The sequence below is a fragment of the Hemitrygon akajei genome, chromosome 2, assembly GCF_048418815.1.
Source record: "Hemitrygon akajei chromosome 2, sHemAka1.3, whole genome shotgun sequence".
In the NCBI taxonomy this organism is placed as follows: Eukaryota; Metazoa; Chordata; class Chondrichthyes; order Myliobatiformes; family Dasyatidae; genus Hemitrygon; species Hemitrygon akajei.
In genome coordinates, this window is record NC_133125.1 from 160,765,407 (window position 1) to 160,783,950 (window position 18,544).

Genomic DNA, 18,544 nt, shown 5'->3' on the forward strand with positions numbered 1-18,544 from the left:
ATTTGCAAGGGTTCACTCTCTTAAAGATACAGATCAGAGGGTCATCAGTTGCAGCAGGGATCTTCACAGCTGTAGTTGTGTTCCCCCTTTCAAAGCGTGCATAGAAAGCATTGAGTTCATTTGGTAATGAAGCATTGCTGCCATTCATGCTATTGGGTTTCACTTTGTAGGAAGTAATATCTTGCAAACCTTGCCAGATCTGTCGTGCATCCGATGTCACCTCCAACCTCATTCGAATTTGTCTCTTTACCCTTAAAATAACTCTCCGCAAATCATACCCGGTTTTCTGGTACAAGTCTGGATCGCCAGTCTTGAATGCCACATATCTTCAGCACATGACATACCACCTGGTTCATCCACTTCTTTTGGCTTGAGAATGTGCAGTGTCTTTGTAGGTACACACTCATCCACATAGATTTTAATGAAGTTGGTAACAACTGCAGCAAACTTATCTGGGTTCAAGGATGAATTCCTGAATACAGTCCAGATCACCAATTCAAAGCAGTCCTCTGGGTGCTCCTGTGCCTCCCTTGTCCAGACCTTCTTGGTCCTCACTACTGGTGCTGCAGTCTTCAGTCTCTGCCTATACTCAGGGAATGGAAGTACAGCCAGGTGATCAGACGTCCTGAAGTGAGGGCATGGAATAGCATGGTAGGTATTTTTGATGGTGGTGTATCAGTGGTTCAGTGTGTTTTTCCTCTGGTATTGCAAGTAATCTGTTGATGGTAATTGTTCAGTGATTTCTTTCAGACTGCCCTTGTTAAGATCTCCCAAAACAATGGTGAAGGCATTGTTTCATGCATGCTGATCCCATGCTCAGAGCATCTAAAGCCTGATTGACATTGGCCTGAGGTGGAATGTATACTGCTACCAAAATGACCCTGGAGAACTCCCGTGGTGGGTAAAAAGGACAGCACTTAACTGCTAGATATTCCAGGTCTAGCGAGCAGAATTGGGAGAGCACTGATATATTTGTGCACCAAGAAGACTTGATCATGAGGCATACTCCTCCACCTCTGCTTTTGAGAGACTCTATAGATCTATCCTGCTGGTGTACAGTAAACCCGTCGATCTGAATCGCTGCATTCGGTACAGAAGGGGTTAACCAGGATTCCATAAAACATAGGACACACACGGTCCTAATGTTCCTCTGATTCAGCACCCTGGCTCTGAGATCATCAATTTTATTCACAGGAGCCTGCACATTTGCCAGCAAGATAGTTGGTATAGGGAGTTTAAAACCCCATTTCCTTAAACGCATTTGCAACCACGAACTACAGCTGCGCTTCCTCCGAGGGCACTTCCATCCGCAATCAGCGTTGTTTCCATCAGTTTTAAGCAGCAATAGTTAGTTTAAATGCATTAAGACATCTTTGTTGACTGTACTGACCTTGGAAGTAGTTGTGCTTTTTAGCTGTATCAGTCTGAAACAAGAATATTTAATCAAATATCTAAGCAAGATGATTAACAGCCTGAAGGAGAAACCTTCCCACACTCAGTTGTATCAAGGATGAGAAAGGCCCCAAACACTCACTCACTCACCTCACCATCATTGGGATCCTTTACACCAACCTGATATGATGCTGAAATTTGACAATACCATGCATCATGAAGGGAGTAGTTACTCAACTGGGGGTATTCTATAGGCCCCCTGGTAGCAGCAGAGATACCAAAGATTGGGAGGCAGATTTTGGAAAGGTGCAAAAATAACAGGGTTGTTATCATGGGTAACTTTAACTTCCTTAATATTGATTGACACTTGATTAGTTCCAAGGGTTTAGATGGAGCGGAGTTTGTTAAGTGTGTCCAGGATGGATTCCTGTCACAGTATGTTGACAGGCCGACTAGGGGGAATGCCATACTAGATCTAGTATTAGGTAATGAACCAGGTCAGGTCACAGATCTGTCAGTGGGTGAGCATCTGGGGGACAGTGATCACCGCTCCCTGACCTTTAGCATTATCATGGAAAAGGATAGAATCAGAGAGGACAGGAAAATTTTTAATTGGGGAAGGGCAAATTTTGAGGCTATAAGGCTAGAACTTGCGGGTGTGAATTGGGATGATGTTTTTGCAGGGAAGTGTACTATGGACATGTGGTCGATGTTTACGGATATCTTGCAGGATATTACGGATAAATTTGTCCCGGTGAGGAAGATAAAGAATGGTAGGGTGACGGAACCATGTGTGACAAGTGAAGTGGAAAATCTAGTCAGGTGGAAGAAGGCAGCATACACGAGGTTTAGGAAGCAAGGATTAGATGGGTCTATTGAGGAATATAGGGTAGCAAGAAAGGAGCTTAAGAAGGAGCTGAGAAGAGCAAGAAGGGGTCATGAGAAGGCCTTGACGAGTAGGGTAAAGGAAAACCCCAAGGCATTCTTCAATTATGTGAAGAACAAAAGGATGACAGGAGTGAAGGTAGGACCGATTAGAGATAAAAGTGGGAAGATGTGCCTGGAGGCTGTGGAAGTGAGCGAGGTCCTCAATGAATACTTCTCTTCAGTATTCACCACTGAGAGGGAACTTGATGACGGTGAGGACAATATGAGTGAGGGTGATATTCTGGAGCATGTTAATATTAAGGAAGAGGAGGTGTTGGAGTTGTTAAAATATATTAGGACAGATAAGTCCCCGGGGCCTGATGGAATATTCCCCAGGCTGCTCCACAAGGCAAGGGAAAAGATTGCTGAACCTCTGGCTAGGATCTTTATGTCCTCGTTGTCCACGGGAATGGTACTGGAGGATTGGAGGGAGGCGAATGTTGTCCCCTTGTTCAAAAAAGGTAGTAGGGATAGTCCAGGTAATTATAGACCAGTGAGCCTTACGTCTGTGGTGGGAAAGCTGTTGGAAAACATTCTTAGAGATAGGATCCATGGGCATTTAGAGAATCATGGTCTGATCAGGGACAATCAGCATGGCTTTGTGAAGGGCAGATTGTGCCTAACAAGCCTGATAGAGTTCTTTGAGGAGGTGACTAGGCATGTAGATGAGAGTAGTGCAGTGGATGTGATCTACATGGATTTTAGTAAGGCATTTGACAAGGTTCCACATGGTAGGCTTATTCAGAAAGTCAGAAAGCATGGGATCCAGGGAAGTCTGGCCGTGTGGATTCAGAATTGGCTTGCCTGCAGAAGGCAGAGGGTCATGGTGGAGGGAGTACATTCAGATTGGAGAGTTGTGACTAGTGGTGTCCCACAAGGATCTGTTCTGGGACCTCTACTTTTTGTGATTTTTATTAACGACCTGGATGTGGGGGTAGAAGGGTGGGTTGGCAAGTTTGCCGATGACACAAAGGTTGGTGGTTTTGTAGATAGTGTAGAGGATTGTTCAAGATTGCAGAGAGACATTGATAGGATGCAGAAGTGGGCTGAGAAGTGGCAAATGGAGTTCAACCCAGAGAAATGTGAGGTGGTACACTTTGGAAGGACAAACTCCAAGGCAAAGTACAAAGTAAATGGCAGGATACTTGGTAGTGTGGAGCAGCAGAGGGATCTGGGGGTACATGTCCACAAATCCCTGAAAGTTGCCTCACAGGTAGATAGGGTAGTTAAGAAAGCTTATGAGGTGTTAGCTTTCATAAGTCGAGAGATAGAGTTTAAGAGTCGCGATGTAATGATGCAGCTGTATAAAACTCTAGTTAGGCCACACTTAGAGTAATGTGTCCAGTTCTGGTTGCCTCACTATAGGAAGGATGTGGAAGCATTGGAAAGGGTACAGAGGAGATTTACCAGGATGCTGCCTGGTTTAGAGAGTATGGATTATAATCAGAGATTAAGGGAGCTAGGGCTTTACTCTTTGGAGAGAAGGAGGATGAGAGGAGACATGATAGAGGTGTACAAGATATTAAGAGGAATAGACAGAGTGGACAGCCAGCGCCTCTTCCCCAGGGCACCACTGCTCAGTACAAGAGGACATGGCTTTAAGGTAAGGGGAGGGAAGTTCAAGGGGGATATTAGAGGAAGGTTTTTCACTCAGAGAGTGGTTGATGCGTGGAATGCACTGCCTGAGTCAGTGGTGGAGGCAGACACACTAGTGATGTTTAAGAGACTACTAGACAGATATATGGAGGAATTTAAGGTGGGGGGTTATATGGGAGGCAGGGTTTGAGGGTCGGCACAACATTGTGGGCTGAAGGGCCTGTAATGTGCTGTACTATTCTATGTTCCATGTTCTATCAAACACCAGTGAGCTAAGACACGTTCCTCTCCAGACTACTTTTTCTAAAGACCCTCTGGAGTCAGATCAGAGGCAACTCCAGAATCATTCCAGTGTGGTGACACTGTAAATCAGAATTTCATAACTGGGAAAAATGTCAGACAATTTCATCCCACAGGTCACAGGAATCCAGAGGGTTCGGTGGCGATGAGGATCTTTCAGCTTTTTTTCTTTTCTATCTTTTTATTAAAATGAGTCTAAAATTACTTGGAGATGTGACTGGAGTTGATACAGAAGTGGGAAAATACAATGACAGGTACCTGCGTCCAAATCCTCTTTAATGGACCGGCTCATCAGAAGTAAAATGACCACAAGTAGCAGTACAATTGACAAGATGATACTGACAGTGCCTGCAGTGGAAAGGCCTGCAATTAAAAACAAATTCAAATGAGTAAACCTGTAACAATTCATCAGGTAAATGACCATAACAGCTGCCTATTGATGCAAAGAACCAAACTATTCCACTTATCTCCACAGGGCAGGAAATGTACCAACCTCTGCCCAGACTTGCTAACTTTGTCTACATGACTGAACCAACTGACTCTGCATGGCCTCCGATGTGGGATAACAACATGCTGACCTGTTATTCCAGACCTGAATTATTCCCTGCAGTCTAATCTATCCTGGTCACTTGCTGTCAATATTCTGCACTGGCTGCATCTTCTGGTGTTCCAATGGCCACACCTTGAGGAGTGCACGACACTGCAGCCAGACATCCCACATGGTCCATGGTTTGACTCTCCTGACATCCACAACAATTGGTTATGTGGCTGTCCAACAATTTCACTGGAAAATCACGGAATCACCCAAGTTCCATCACTCAGTCCGGTTTACCTATGTGCTCTCCAGTGATTTATCGAACCTGTATGTGTTCAACTGACCTGTGCTGTGTTTCTGGTGGTTCTGAACTGTTGATGTTTGGCCATTACTGTCTGAACCTCCAGCAGGTTTCCCTGCACCCAGCTGTGGGGCTGAGGACTGCAGATGCTGGTGGTCCTGATAAAGCATCTTACAATGTACTGACTGAGATACTCAATGCATTCCAACCACCCTGCAGAGAACTGAGTTCATCATTTTCATACAAGTTTATTTGACCACATACCAAAAATCATAGTGCTGATGATCCAGGCAATGATGAAATAATTGAAGAGGAAAATATCACAGACGGCTTTCAACTTCCACCACATTGTGATCATCTGAGAACCTTTACAAAAATGAGAAGAAATTTAAAACATTTGATAACCAAACAATATAAATGATTTAACACATGCATCAATGGACAAATGTCCCGGTAACAGAGCTTGACTCAGGGTTGTTTCGATTGGTGATGATATTGCATGTCCTAGACATCAAGCAATCCAAACAATTCTGAAATGGATCAGATGTCAGAGCAACACACACAAAATGTTGGTGGAACACAGCAGGCCAGGCAGCATCTATAGGGAGAAGCACTGTCGAAGTTTCAGTCCGAGACCCTTCGTCAGAACTAACTGAAAGGAGAGATACGTTTGAGAGCGGAGTTGATGGTGGAAGAAGGGAAGCCCCTTTGGTTAAAAAAGGAACACATCTCTTTTGTCCTGGAATGAAAAGCCTCATCCTGAGAGCAGATGTGGCAGAGACGGATGAATTGCGAGAAGGGGATAGTATTTTTGCAAGAGACATGGTGGGAAGAGTAATAGTCCAGGTAGCTGTGAGAGTCTGTAGGCTTATAGTAGATATTAGTAGATAAGCCGTCTCCAGAGATGGAGACAGAAAGATCAAGGAAGGGGAGGGAGTTGTTGGAAATAGACCAGGTAAATTTGAGGTCAGGGTGAAAGTTGGAGGCAAAGTTAATAAAGTCAATGAGCTCAGCATGCGTGCAGGACGCAGCGCCAATGCAGTTGTCAATGTAGCGAAGGAAAAGAGGAGGACGGATACCCGTATAGACTTGGAACATGGACTGTTCCACAAAGCCAACAAAAAGGCAGGCATAACTGGGACCCATGCGAGTGTCCATGGCTACACCTTTGGTTTGGAGGAAGTGGGAGGAGCCAAAGGAGAAATTATTGAGAGTAAGAACTAATTCCGCTAGACGGAGGAGAGTGGTGGTAGAGGGCCACTCGTTGACTTCATTAACTTTGCCTCCTCTCGTTGAGCACTGTTTCGCTGAACACCTACGCTCGGTCCGCCAGAGAAAGCAGGATCTCCCAGTGGCCACACATTTTAATTGCACACCCCATTCCCATTCTGATATGTCTATCCATGGCCTCCTCTACTGTCAAGATGAAGCCACAATCACTTTGGAGGAACAACACCTTATATACCGGCTGGGTAGCCTCCAAACTGATGGCATGAACATTGACTTCTCCAACTTCCATTAATGCCCCTCCTTCCCTTCTTACCCCATCCCTGATATATTTAGTTTTTTTTGTTTTCTCTCTCTGCCCATCACTCTGCCTGTCCTCCATCTCCCTCTGGTGCTCCCCTCCCCCTTTCTTTATCCCTAGGCCTCCCGTCCTATGATCCTTTCCCTTCTCCAGCTCTGTATCCCTTTTACCAATCACCTTTCTGGCTCTCAGCTCCACCCCACCCCCTCCGGTCTTCTCCTATCATTTCGCATTTCCCCCTCCCCCTCCTACTTTCAAATCTCTTAATATCTTTCCTTTCAGTTAGTCCTGACGAAGGGTCTCGGCCCTGTTATGAGTGATGGACAGATCTGATGGACAATGGGGTACAGAGTTAACTGCCCCCCCCGAGAACCACGAACTATTACTGTTGCTATGCTGACCATGAGAAAGAGAGAGAAAAACAGGCAAGAACATCAGCGACAGATAAGAGAGAGAGAGAAATTTCTGATTAACTGTATTGTGACTCCTTTTTGAAATTATTTACTGTTTCGCTGCAAGGACAATAGTTTGCTCATAACATTCCTCAGTGATCTGCAGGAGTGGCCTAATTTGATGGACACAGTCATTCAGAATTGATGAATAGCTGAGACCTCGTTGGTCGGAATAAAAGACAGGTCTGGAGAGACACCCTACAGACATGCCAGTGGACACTGATCGAGTGTTGGAACCCACAAGAAAGGTGGGGGCTTCGAAGACCAAACCAGGAGGTCGGTCAGTAAGGCTATCAGTGTAAAAGCAGGGCTGGTGGGGACTTGTGTGTGTGTCCACTCATGCCAGAGTGATGAGTCCACCACAGAAGAACGGTCTAGCAGAAGGACGGAGAGGTCATAACTGAATAACCACCATAACAACAATACGACGGATTAAGAAAGCAAAGGAAGGTTTGACTGCAGTAACTGTTATAGCTCACTCACTCTCCCTCTCTCTCTCTCGAACGATTACAATACAACAACCATAACTACATTAGCACTCATGAACTGAACTGAACTTTATACTTTTCTATGACAATTCATTTACCCCTAGACATCGATAGAGCTTGTTTATTATAGATTATTATTATTCCTACACTTTTAGGTTTATTACTGCTAACTTGTTTTATATGTATATTTGCATTATTGATATGGTTTTGCTTATTTTTATTAATAAACACCTTTAGTTTGGTACCACCAGACTCAAATGGATTCTTCTTTCTCTGCTGGTTAGACACTCAGTTACGGGTTATGTAACAGCCCAAAACGTCAACAGTGCTTCTCCCTATAGATGCTACCTGGCCTGCTGCATTCCACCTGCATTTTGTGTGTGTTGTTTGAATTTCCAGCATCTGCAGATTTCCTCGTGTTTGCAGATGTCAGAGCTTTGGATTGAAGGAGGTTCAGGAGTTCACTCACCACTGCAGCAAATGGGGAGCTCAGAGAGACACAAAACACAGTTTGTGGCTACTACCAGGATTTGTTTTACATTTGATAACTTAGATAAACCCTCAGCCAGTGACTGTGCATGTGGAAACAGATAGACTGCAGCTTCCCTCTGGACATGTCCAGCAGATAAGGCAACAGCCACTGTTGATATTCTCTGCTGTATTCCCTCATGATCTCAAGGGCTGAGACTGACATCAAGTTGCCAGTGTTAACAAAAACCAACCCCAGCTGTAACACTGAGGTTCCACTGTTTGACTGTGAATCCTGTTCTGATGCCGAGGACTGGAACAGCTGCTCACAGCATCAGGCAGTGGCTTATTCCAACATTGAAACTAAACAGCTCAAGGGTACAGGCTGAACTGTCCAAATGCTGGGATATTTAATACGGATAAGGGGAGAGGTTGTCCAGGACATCCAGTGGTGAACAGTGCACACGATCCAAGGACACCTCTCTTGTAGTGGTTTTTGTTCATTTCAAATTGCTCTCAAGAAAGGGGGGGATGGAAGAGCTGGTTTATTATTTTGCACCCACCACCTAAATTCCCACCCTCTTCAGACCCCACATTACTGAAAAAGAATTTCTCTCAATTTCCTCACAAATGTTCTTTCACATTCCCAAGCTTATTGTTAACATCACAGGAGTTACTGAGGTGTTGAACGAAATACCCTCTTTATATCAACAAATCCCTTTTCGCCATTATAACTCATTCACCTGAGAGTCTGCCCATTGGCACAATTTCCATCACTATACACTCAAGATTAACAGGCCTGAACACCCTTTCTGATAAACTGGTTTAACTAATCACAAAAAAGATTCAGCTCTTGACTATTGGACTGTTTGAAGATGAACTAGAATCCAAAGTTATCCCTCAGGTCATCACCTTGATGTTTTCCAACTATATGAACCAAACCGTGAATGGTTGTGTAAAAATAAAACAAGGTGCATCAGGTCTCAACCGGAAATGTTCACAACCCCTTTACCTCAGACAAGAGAAAATCTGCAGATGCTGGAAATCCGAGGAATACACACAAAATGCTGGAGGAACTCGGCAGGCCAGGCAGAAAAAAGCAGAGTCGATGTTTCGGGCCGACACCCTTCGGCAGGACCATTTTGTGTGTGCAACCCCTTTACCTTCACAGATGCTGCTGACTCACCGAGTTTCTCCAGCAACTTGTTTTCTGATCCTGATCCCAGTGTCATCAGTCTCCTGTCTCCATGGAGACTTGTGGGTCAGACTATTCATCAGCCTCTCTCCTTTCTCTTTGTCCTTGTTGCCCATCATAGGATTTTATCTCAGTCTAGATTTTATCCCACTACCTCCGCATGTTAAACTTACCTAAGAAGCATACCTTCCATTCATTATCAATTTCCCTTCCAGCACCGAATGTTAACAATTTGACAGGACTGATCTTCCACCTATTAAACCCCCAACATTACCCCTCTCATAGACCAACCACTAACCATTACCCCATCCCACACCCAACTTCAAAATTCCCACTGTCATTGTAATTGAGTTTCTCATCACCAGCCTAACTTTCCTCATTACAAATCCTTGTTGGCATCTCCTAAATCAGTGGGAAATTTGATGTTTGACTGTCTGGGTTTCTAGCCCTGTTACAGTAGTGAAGTAGTTTTGGTCACCCTCCTACAGGAGAAATGCCATCAGCTGGAAAGTGTGCACAGGAGACTTGTGTAAGGATGTTGCCAGGGCCTATAGAGTCATAGAAAAGTACAGCACAGAAACAGGCCCTTTGTCCCATCTAGTCTATGCTGAATCATTTAAACTGCCTACTCCCATTGACCTGCATTGGACCAGAGCCCTCATACCCTCCCATCCATGTACCTATCCAAACCTCTCTTAAACATTGAAATTGACCTCTCATGCACCACTTGTGCTGGCACTTCGATGCAGAATCTCACGACCCTCTGAATGAAAAAGTTTCCTCTTAAACTTTCACCTTTCCAGTGTAAGATGGCACTACTGAAGGCATGAGACAGCTTAATGATAGTTCGAAAGCAAAGGAGTTTGATTAAAACCATTATTAATAACACTTTATTTTAACTGTGGTAAACTACCACCACAAGCAATGAAGAAGTGAGTGAAGTCAAAGTGAATTCACAGGATGTGCCCTGCTGGTGCGCTGCAAAATCAACACACTTGGAGTTGGAGCTGTGCTGTTTGGAGTGAATGATTCAGAGGGGAGAATACGGGACAGAGGAGTACCGATGTCCATCCAACTAATCGGGTATGAGGATGGATTGCTCTAAGTGAGAGAGAGCTCTCAAATTGGAGAGAGCGAGAAAGGCTTCATCGGCAGCAAAATCTGGGTCTGAACTGAATCACTGGGCAGTGTTTTCAAGTCTTTTAATATGATGTACAATCTGCTGTTTGGACCATCTAAATGCCGGCATATAGACTGGAAAGGCAGGATGTCAAGAGTCGGATGAGGTTGGGTCACTCTGGGCACTGAGCTGATTTGGAGAGGTCAAGAAAGAGCTCCTTCGGCAACTAAATCTAGGTCCGTAGTGATCCACCAGTAGCAGGGCCTGGGTTCCAGTGCGAGGTTCCAACAACATCAACCTCACTGAACATGATATCCCTACACTTGGTGTCAGCCACAAATTTACTGATCCATTGAATCACATTATCAACCAGATTGTTGACACAGATGACAAACAACAACAGACCCAGCAACAATCCCTGTGGAAATAAATTTTCAACACAGATTATAGTTCAAGAATAGTAGCAAAACCTCCAGCTTCTGGCATTAATGTAATAAAAAGTACTCTTTCAAAATTATTTACATCTTTCCTCTAGGTAGGTCACCAAATTTGCACACAGTACTCCAGATTAGACCTTACCAGAGATTTAGACTTCAACCTAAGCATCTCCTGTACTCAAAATATTGATTCATGAAGGCCAATGTGCCAAACGCTTTCTTTATGACCCTATCTACCCATGACACCACTTTCAATAATTATGGAACCTGTATTCCCAGATCCCTTTGTTCTACCACACTCCTCAGTGCCCTACCATGCATCCCTAATCCTGGTGTCATCTGCATATTTACTGATCCAGTTAACCACATTATCAACCTGATCAGTGATATTGATGAGAAACAACGGACCCAGTGTTGATCCTGTGACACTCCACTAGTCACAGGCCTCCAGTCAGAGAGGCAACCACTGTCTGGCTTCTCCCACAAAGACAATGTCTAATCAATTTATTAACTCATCCTGAAAGCCAAGTGTCTGAACCTTTCCTGGTAACTTCCTCAAGAAACGCTAAAATATTGGTTAGACACGAACTATCTTGCACAAAGCCAAGCTGACTATCCCCAATGATAAAGCAGCCTCTGATGTGAGAAATTCAGTGATAAGTTTGGAAAGATCGTCGTTGATGAAAATCTAATACCTGAACAAATTTACAATGCTGACTGTTTTATACCTTAAAATCTTAAAAAATCGAATACAAATACATTGTGCTGTGAGCTCATGATGAAATGGCGGAGCAGACTCGATGGGCCGAATGGCCGACTTCTGCTCCTTTGTTTTATAGTCTTATGAGAGGTTTGAGTGGTAGGTGAACTGGGAAAGATCTAATGCAGCTGGAAGCTGCTCAAAGCTTCATGATTGTTGAGGTCAATGCCACTGAGTGGTAATCAATTCGGCCAATTACTGTCTCTCTCGGACACTGAAATGATGGTGGCTGCCTGGAAACCTGCAGGGACAGTGAACTGTTTCAGAGAGATGTTAAAGATGTCTGTAAAGACCTGTGTTAGCTGGGTTGGACAATCCCTCTACATCCCACCAGGTCTGTTGTCTGGCCCTGCACCTTTGCATGGGTCATGAGAAACCACATTTGGTCAAATTACAGATTGATGAGCATCTGCAACCAGTCTGAGTTGGCATCGGGGACCAGGGTCAACCACGGGAAGAGTGAGGCCACGCTCTTCAGCATGGTTGTTATTCTGGGTGGGGGTCTGTGACTCGTGGTGTTTTGCAGGTATCTGTGCTGGGACCTCTGTTGTTTGTAATACAGAAGTGACTTAGATGGAAATTTAGGTGGCAACTTTTCTGATGATAAAAAAATGATATTAGCGGAGATGCAGACATTGTATGGATATTGTGTGCAGTTTTGTTTGCCCAGTTGTAGGAAGGATGTGGAGGCATTGGAGAAGGTGCAGAAAAGCTTTACCAAGATGCTGCCTGGATTAGAGGGTATGAGCTACAAGGAGAGGTTGGGCAAACAGATTGCTTTATCTGGAGTGTCAGAGGCTAAGGGGGGGATGCCTGACAGAAGTTTATAAAATTATGAGAGGAGTAAATAGGGTAGACAGTCAGTCTTTTAACCCAGGGTAGAAATGTCAAAAACTTGAGGCTGTAGCTTGAAGGTCAATGGGAAAAATTTAAAGGAGATGTGCAGGAAAAATGATTTTACAGTGTGCCAAGTGTCCTCTTTCCATTTTACATTCTCCACAATAACCTTTGATATGACACCATAATAAATGTTCACTGGAGATCTTAACACAGCAGATCCACCGTTACCCACTGCATGTTATCACTGTAAAAAGAGGCCAATAAACAGATCAAACATGATATCCCTCTCAGTAAACCATGTTGATCTTTGCTGATTCAGGGATGTTTGTTTTAAGTGTCCTGTTATTATGCCTAATGATTAAAATCTCATCTGTGCTCTCAGAACGTGCTAAATCTTTATACATCACATTCCCTGACCCAGTTCTACAACAGTTTAGTCCAGATGCATTTGAAATTTCTTCACTTCTCTATGTCTCTTCTCCTGTGAACTCCTGATCTTCATCACTCCACCACTGGTGTGTGTGCTTTGATTTACCACAAAGACCCAACTCTGAATTTCCCTGTCTGAAACTCTGCACTTGTGCTCCTCCTTTCAAACCGAACTCTATGTTCAGTCCAGGGTCACCGGCATCATTATTGTTCCCTGTGACTTGCTGACATATTATTGTGCAATTTGCCTCTGAAGCTTCACAGTACTTTTCATTATATTAATGCCAGGAGCTGGAGGTTTTGCTACTACTCTTGAACTATAATCTGTGTTGAAAGTTTATTTGTGAAGTGGGCTTGTCCAGGAAGTTCCTGAATGAGGACATGAGGAAGGAATAACAATATTTTGAACTTTGTTTTATAAGCTGGGAAGGAACTTGGGGGTAAAAGCCACAGAGCTGAAAGCTGCTGTTGAATGAAAATGCTGTTGTAAGTATCCAAGTGAGACACAAGGGAGACTCCTTTCCAACATTGTCACTGAGTGCATCATGGGGGGAACCTTTCCCTCGTTTCTCAGCTCCAAATTGATTTTGTGTTACGTTGAAGTTCAATACAATATGAAACACAAATGAATTGAGTCAGCCCCTCTCAGGGCCCGTTCTGTTAAAGACCCCTCTGGAGTCAGTTCAAAGACAATTCCCAAATATTTCCAGGTATTCTGTGTCTCTGCAAAACATCAACTTATAATTGGAATGAACAGGACAACTTCACCCAAATGTAGAGGATGGAAGAGTTGGTACAGGGTGTTGGTAATTCAGATGAGATTTAATTTGTTATGCTTTTCTTTTTGAAAATATGTCACATTTCACTTGCTTGCAAATTTACATCCAAGTGTGTATAAAACAATGAAAGATACCTCCAAGTAATTCCCAGATCGTGTTCACATACGTAAGTGCATTGATATAAAATGAAGCTAGCTGCAATCCTATGATCATCATGCCAATCACTGCAAGGTCCAACTGTGAAAGGCCTGCAATTAAAAATAAATCAAATAAGCAAACATGTAACAAAGCTCCAGAGAAATGTCAATGAAAACTTCCAGTGGTTGCAACAACCAAACTCTTACACTGATGTCCCAGTGAAGGGAACGTGCCAATTCCCACCCAGTGTGCCAACCTGTGACCCAGACCTGCACCAGCAGACCCTGTATAGATTAGCAAGACACTGAACTGCAATGCCAGGCAAGAATGAATAATTCATGGAGCCCACTCTATTTTCCACGTGGGTCTCCAGCCCAGTCTTTACATGTCACCTGCTGTCAATTTCTGCACTGGCTGCTCCTTCTGGTTCCAATGGCCAAACCTTAAGGAGTTCATTAAGGTCCGTAGTTTCTTTCTCCCAACATCCACAACAGTTTTTTTATGAAGAAACCCATAAATTTCACAGAAATTTGCTGAAATTTCCATTCCAATTCTGACCAGTTTCCATAGCATCTGCTGCTCATAACTGGAGCTCGATGCCAATTCTTCACTGGTGGAAATTCCTCACTGGCTACATTCAATGTGATTGCAACCTAATTTCCCTCATTTCATGATGTGGTCAACAGTCCATCGGAGAAGAGAAAGCTGTACATGGCATTCATCGAACACTCAGATATGTCAGTCACTGTCACCAGCTCCATCACTCCAGATGTTTGTGTTGGAATGTCAGATGGTGAACAGAGGAAGGAAACAGGAGTGTTTCTGACAGCTGCTTAGACTCTGCATATCTATTCACTGATGTACATAGATTGAAAAATTCAGACAAATTCTGTGAATGGGGGCCACAGTGAAAATCTACTTTAACTCTGCCCACCATCTTGGTGAATCTTTTCTGCACTCTTTCTAGTCTAATCACATTCTCACAGGCTGCATCACTGTCTGGTATGGGGGTGGGCATCGGCTATTGCACAGGACCAAAAGAAGCTGCAGAGGGTTGTAAATTTAGTCGGCTCCATCCTGGATACCAGCCTACAAAGTACCCAGGACAGCTTCAAGGAGCGATGGCTCAGAAAGGCAGTGTCCATTATTAAGGACCTCCGGCACCCAGGCCATGTCCTTTTCTCACTGTTACCATCAGGTAGGAGGTACAGAAGCCTGAAGGTACACACTCAGTGATTCAGGAACAGCTTCTTCCCCTCTGCCATCCGATTCCTAAATGGACATTGAGCCTTTGAACAAGACCTCACTTTTTTAATATATATTATTTCTGTCTTCTACACAATTTTTAATCTATTCAATATAGATATATTGTAATTGATTTGGTTAGTTATTTTATTATTATTATTTTCTTCTATATTATGTATTGCATTGAGCTGCCGCTGCTAAGTTAACAAATTTCACGACACATGCTGGTGTGAATAAACCTAATTCTGATTATGTAATATTCATTTATGATTACATTTATTTATGTAATATTTATTTATGTCTACAAGATTTGAACAGTATACTCCAGGTGTGGCCTGACTAAAGATTGTACAGTTGTAACGTGACGTCCCAACCTTGTACTCGATGCCCTACCGATGAAGGCAAGCACACCACACACCTTCTTTACAATCCTGTCTGTCTGTGTCAACACTTTCAGGGAACTATGTACTTGTCCTAAGTTAATTACCATCTGCCATTCCTATGCCCACTGACACAGATGATCTTGGTCTTGTACACTTTGACAACTTTCTTCACTGTCTACTATCACACCAATTTTGCTGTTGTCCATGGATCAACTGATCACGTCACCTACACTTTTGTCCAAATCCTTGACGTAAATGACAAACAACAGGGGACCGGGCACCAATCACTGCAGTACACTATTTGTCATCCATTGCCACCTCTGCCTCTGACAACCAAGCTAAATCTTCTTTAGTGATGCTGGTTGGGAGAATTATTTTCTTGGATACTGGTGAGAACTTTGTTGCTCTTTAGGAAATAGCACCAGGTGATCCGTTACATTCTCCCGGGAACATAAATGGTTTCTTGGTTTAACATCTCATCCAAAGGCAGAGGTGTACTGGAGTGTTAAATTATCAGAGATTACACAGACTAGGACTGCATTCCCTGCAGTTTACTCAGGTGTAATTGGAGTTTTCAAGATATTAATGGTAGATGGAAGCTATTTCCACACGTTGGGACTGCGAAATTTTACCAGAGAAATTCCCTTACAAAGCACCATTTTGATTCAGTATTTTACAGTTGGGATCTACATTTCCAGAGTGGAAATACCCTCCACAGAAATTCGATAGTGTGCTGTGTACAGTGGTCATCCTCACACCCTAATGGGGTTTCCACATCCGGAACGCTGGTGATGTCATTTCCTGTGCAACATCCTCCTGTCGGGAAACTGCAGTGTCATTAGACTGGAACTTGGAGATGCTCCTGACTACCTGCCATGGTCTCCTCTCAGTGAGTAAATGTAGCCTCAGTAACACCGTCTGAAGTCCCCATCACTTGTTTAAATGGCCAAGACCAGACTTCTGAAAATGCAACACTTCCCTCGCACTGGTTTGGGGGATGTGGGTCCTGTAGTTACTCCCCTCACCTTGTCCTGAGAGGCTGATATTGAGCATCCCACTGGAATCTCTCATGATGGGAACTGGGTAGAGACTCCAGGAAACTAACCCAGAGACAATAAACTACTGGTCTCTGTGTGCTGACACTGTGATATCATTGTATGAACACAATTAAACCTCAATCAAATCCAACACATCAGCAGCCCCTCAGGATTAGGGTTGATCTGTTTCCACATCAGTACCATGAGTTCTGAAGGGAGTATTATTATTATGATTATTAATATTATTAAAATATTATTTAGCTGCATCATTCCCAGAATAATAATTATTTTGTTCTCCTTAACATTTGTGTTTAAGGAAACTACATTAAACAATTTGGAATTAAACAATTGTGAATCATAAGAGTATTAGTTACGTACCTCCAACCACAAACCAATATATTAACACAATGTACATGGCAGTAAATGACAAAGTATTACAGATCCAGAAGCTTAGAAAATAAAATCTGTATCCCAGATGACCTGTGGAGAAATAAACAAGAATATGAAAGCTGTTAACAATCTATGCAGACTGATTATGACACTGGAGGCCATTCTGGAAATCAATCAATGCTAGCTCCTCAGGAACAATCACAATCCCACTCTTGACCCCACATTAACTGTTACTCTCTCACCACAGTTGTTACTAATGGCAAACCCTCCATCTCATCTCCCCCAAATGTAAAAGACATAACTGTAAATGTCCTTGGTGAGAACTGTTTTAAACCGTCAGATCCAGCTGCACCTGATTCAGCATCATCGGTCTTCCTCCCAATCACTGACTTATTTGTTCAAAGTTTAAACAAAAATGCAAGAATAATCCCTGATTTGCTCTTGTCTCTGTAATTTTGCTCCAAAAACATGTTAGATGCCCATCGATGGGTGTGACTGAGACTGTCCGCCTGTCTCTGTGGTTCCCTCCCATCCCTTTGCCCAGTGGATCAATGTTCCCAAATGTTCCTGTTGCCCTGGTGTTGAAATTGCATCTCTCTCACTGGATTCTATCCCATCTCAGTTCTAATTTCAGTTTCTCTACAAAGCCACCGTGTGTCTGTGTCAGGCTTCGTGTCTGTGGACTCACTTTCATCAACTTCAGTTCTGAATGTTATCTGTTTAATTTTATTGTTTGTATTTTTTCTACACATCGGGTGTTTGACAGTCTTCTTTTTAATGGGTTCTATTGTGTGTCTTTGTTTTGTGGCTGCCTGTAAGGAAATGGATCTCAATGTTGTCTATAGTACACATTCTTTGATAATAAATGTACTTTGAACTTTGATGTACCATCCCCATTCTAATCCTGCCCCTTCTTGTTCAATTGATCCTCTTCACTGCCAACTTCTCTTCCAGGGTAAATGTTAACGGACATTATTAATGGTTTCTTCTCCTCAGATATTGATCCTCCTACTTTGAAATCTCCCATCGTCAACTCTCTGCATTTAAATAAAAGCAAAATCCTGCAGCTCAGCCATGGCAACATCACTGTCTGGTCATTCAAATCCATCCGGTTGCCTGGTGACTGGAGCTGAACACAATGTGTCCAAAACAATATAGTGACTGGAAAACCCCATGTGTTGAGAATCTGAAATACACTCAGTGGCCACTTTATTAGGTACACCTGTACACCTGCTCGTTAATGTGAATATCTGACCAGCCAATCATGTGGCAGCAACTCAATGTATAATAACATTCAAACATCGTCATGAGGTTCAATTGTTGTTCAGACCAAACACTAGGATGGGGCAGAAATGTGATCTAAGTGACTTTGACTGTGGAATGATTGTTGGTGCCAGATGTGGTGGTTTAAGGATCTCAGAAACTGCTGATCTACTGAGATTGTCATGCACAACAGTCTCTGGAGTTCACAGAGAATGGTCCAAAAAGCAAAATAAAACATCCAGTGAGTGACAGTTCTGTGGCTGAAGATGTTTTGTCAGAGAATGGCCAGACTGTATCAAGTTGACAGGAAGGTGGCAGTAATTCAAATAACCACGTGTTACAACAGTGGTGTGCAGCAGAACATCTTTGACAGACAACATATCGAACCTTGAAGTGGATGGGCTACAGCAGCAGAAGACCAAGAACACACACTCAGTGGCCACTTTATTAGGTACAGGAGGGAGCTGATAAAGTGGTCACTGAGTGTATCAGAGAAAATGCTGGATGTACACTGCAGTAAAAACAGCATTTGTGCAGAGAT

At 43.3% G+C, this 18,544-nt stretch overlaps 1 protein-coding gene across 1 annotated transcript in view; it reads right to left on the reverse strand.

The window, feature by feature from the left end:
• The window catches only part of LOC140717281 (uncharacterized), a 149,350-nt gene that overhangs the window by 88,298 nt on the left and 42,508 nt on the right, over positions 1-18,544 (reverse strand). Inside the window, exons 5-8 of the mRNA XM_073030716.1 lie at positions 16,729-16,830; positions 13,682-13,795; positions 5,316-5,417; positions 4,474-4,578 (exon numbers count right to left, since the gene is read on the reverse strand). Of these exons, the coding sequence (XP_072886817.1) occupies positions 4,474-4,578; positions 5,316-5,417; positions 13,682-13,795; positions 16,729-16,830 (423 nt within the window). The remainder of the gene's footprint in view (positions 1-4,473; positions 4,579-5,315; positions 5,418-13,681; positions 13,796-16,728; positions 16,831-18,544) is intronic.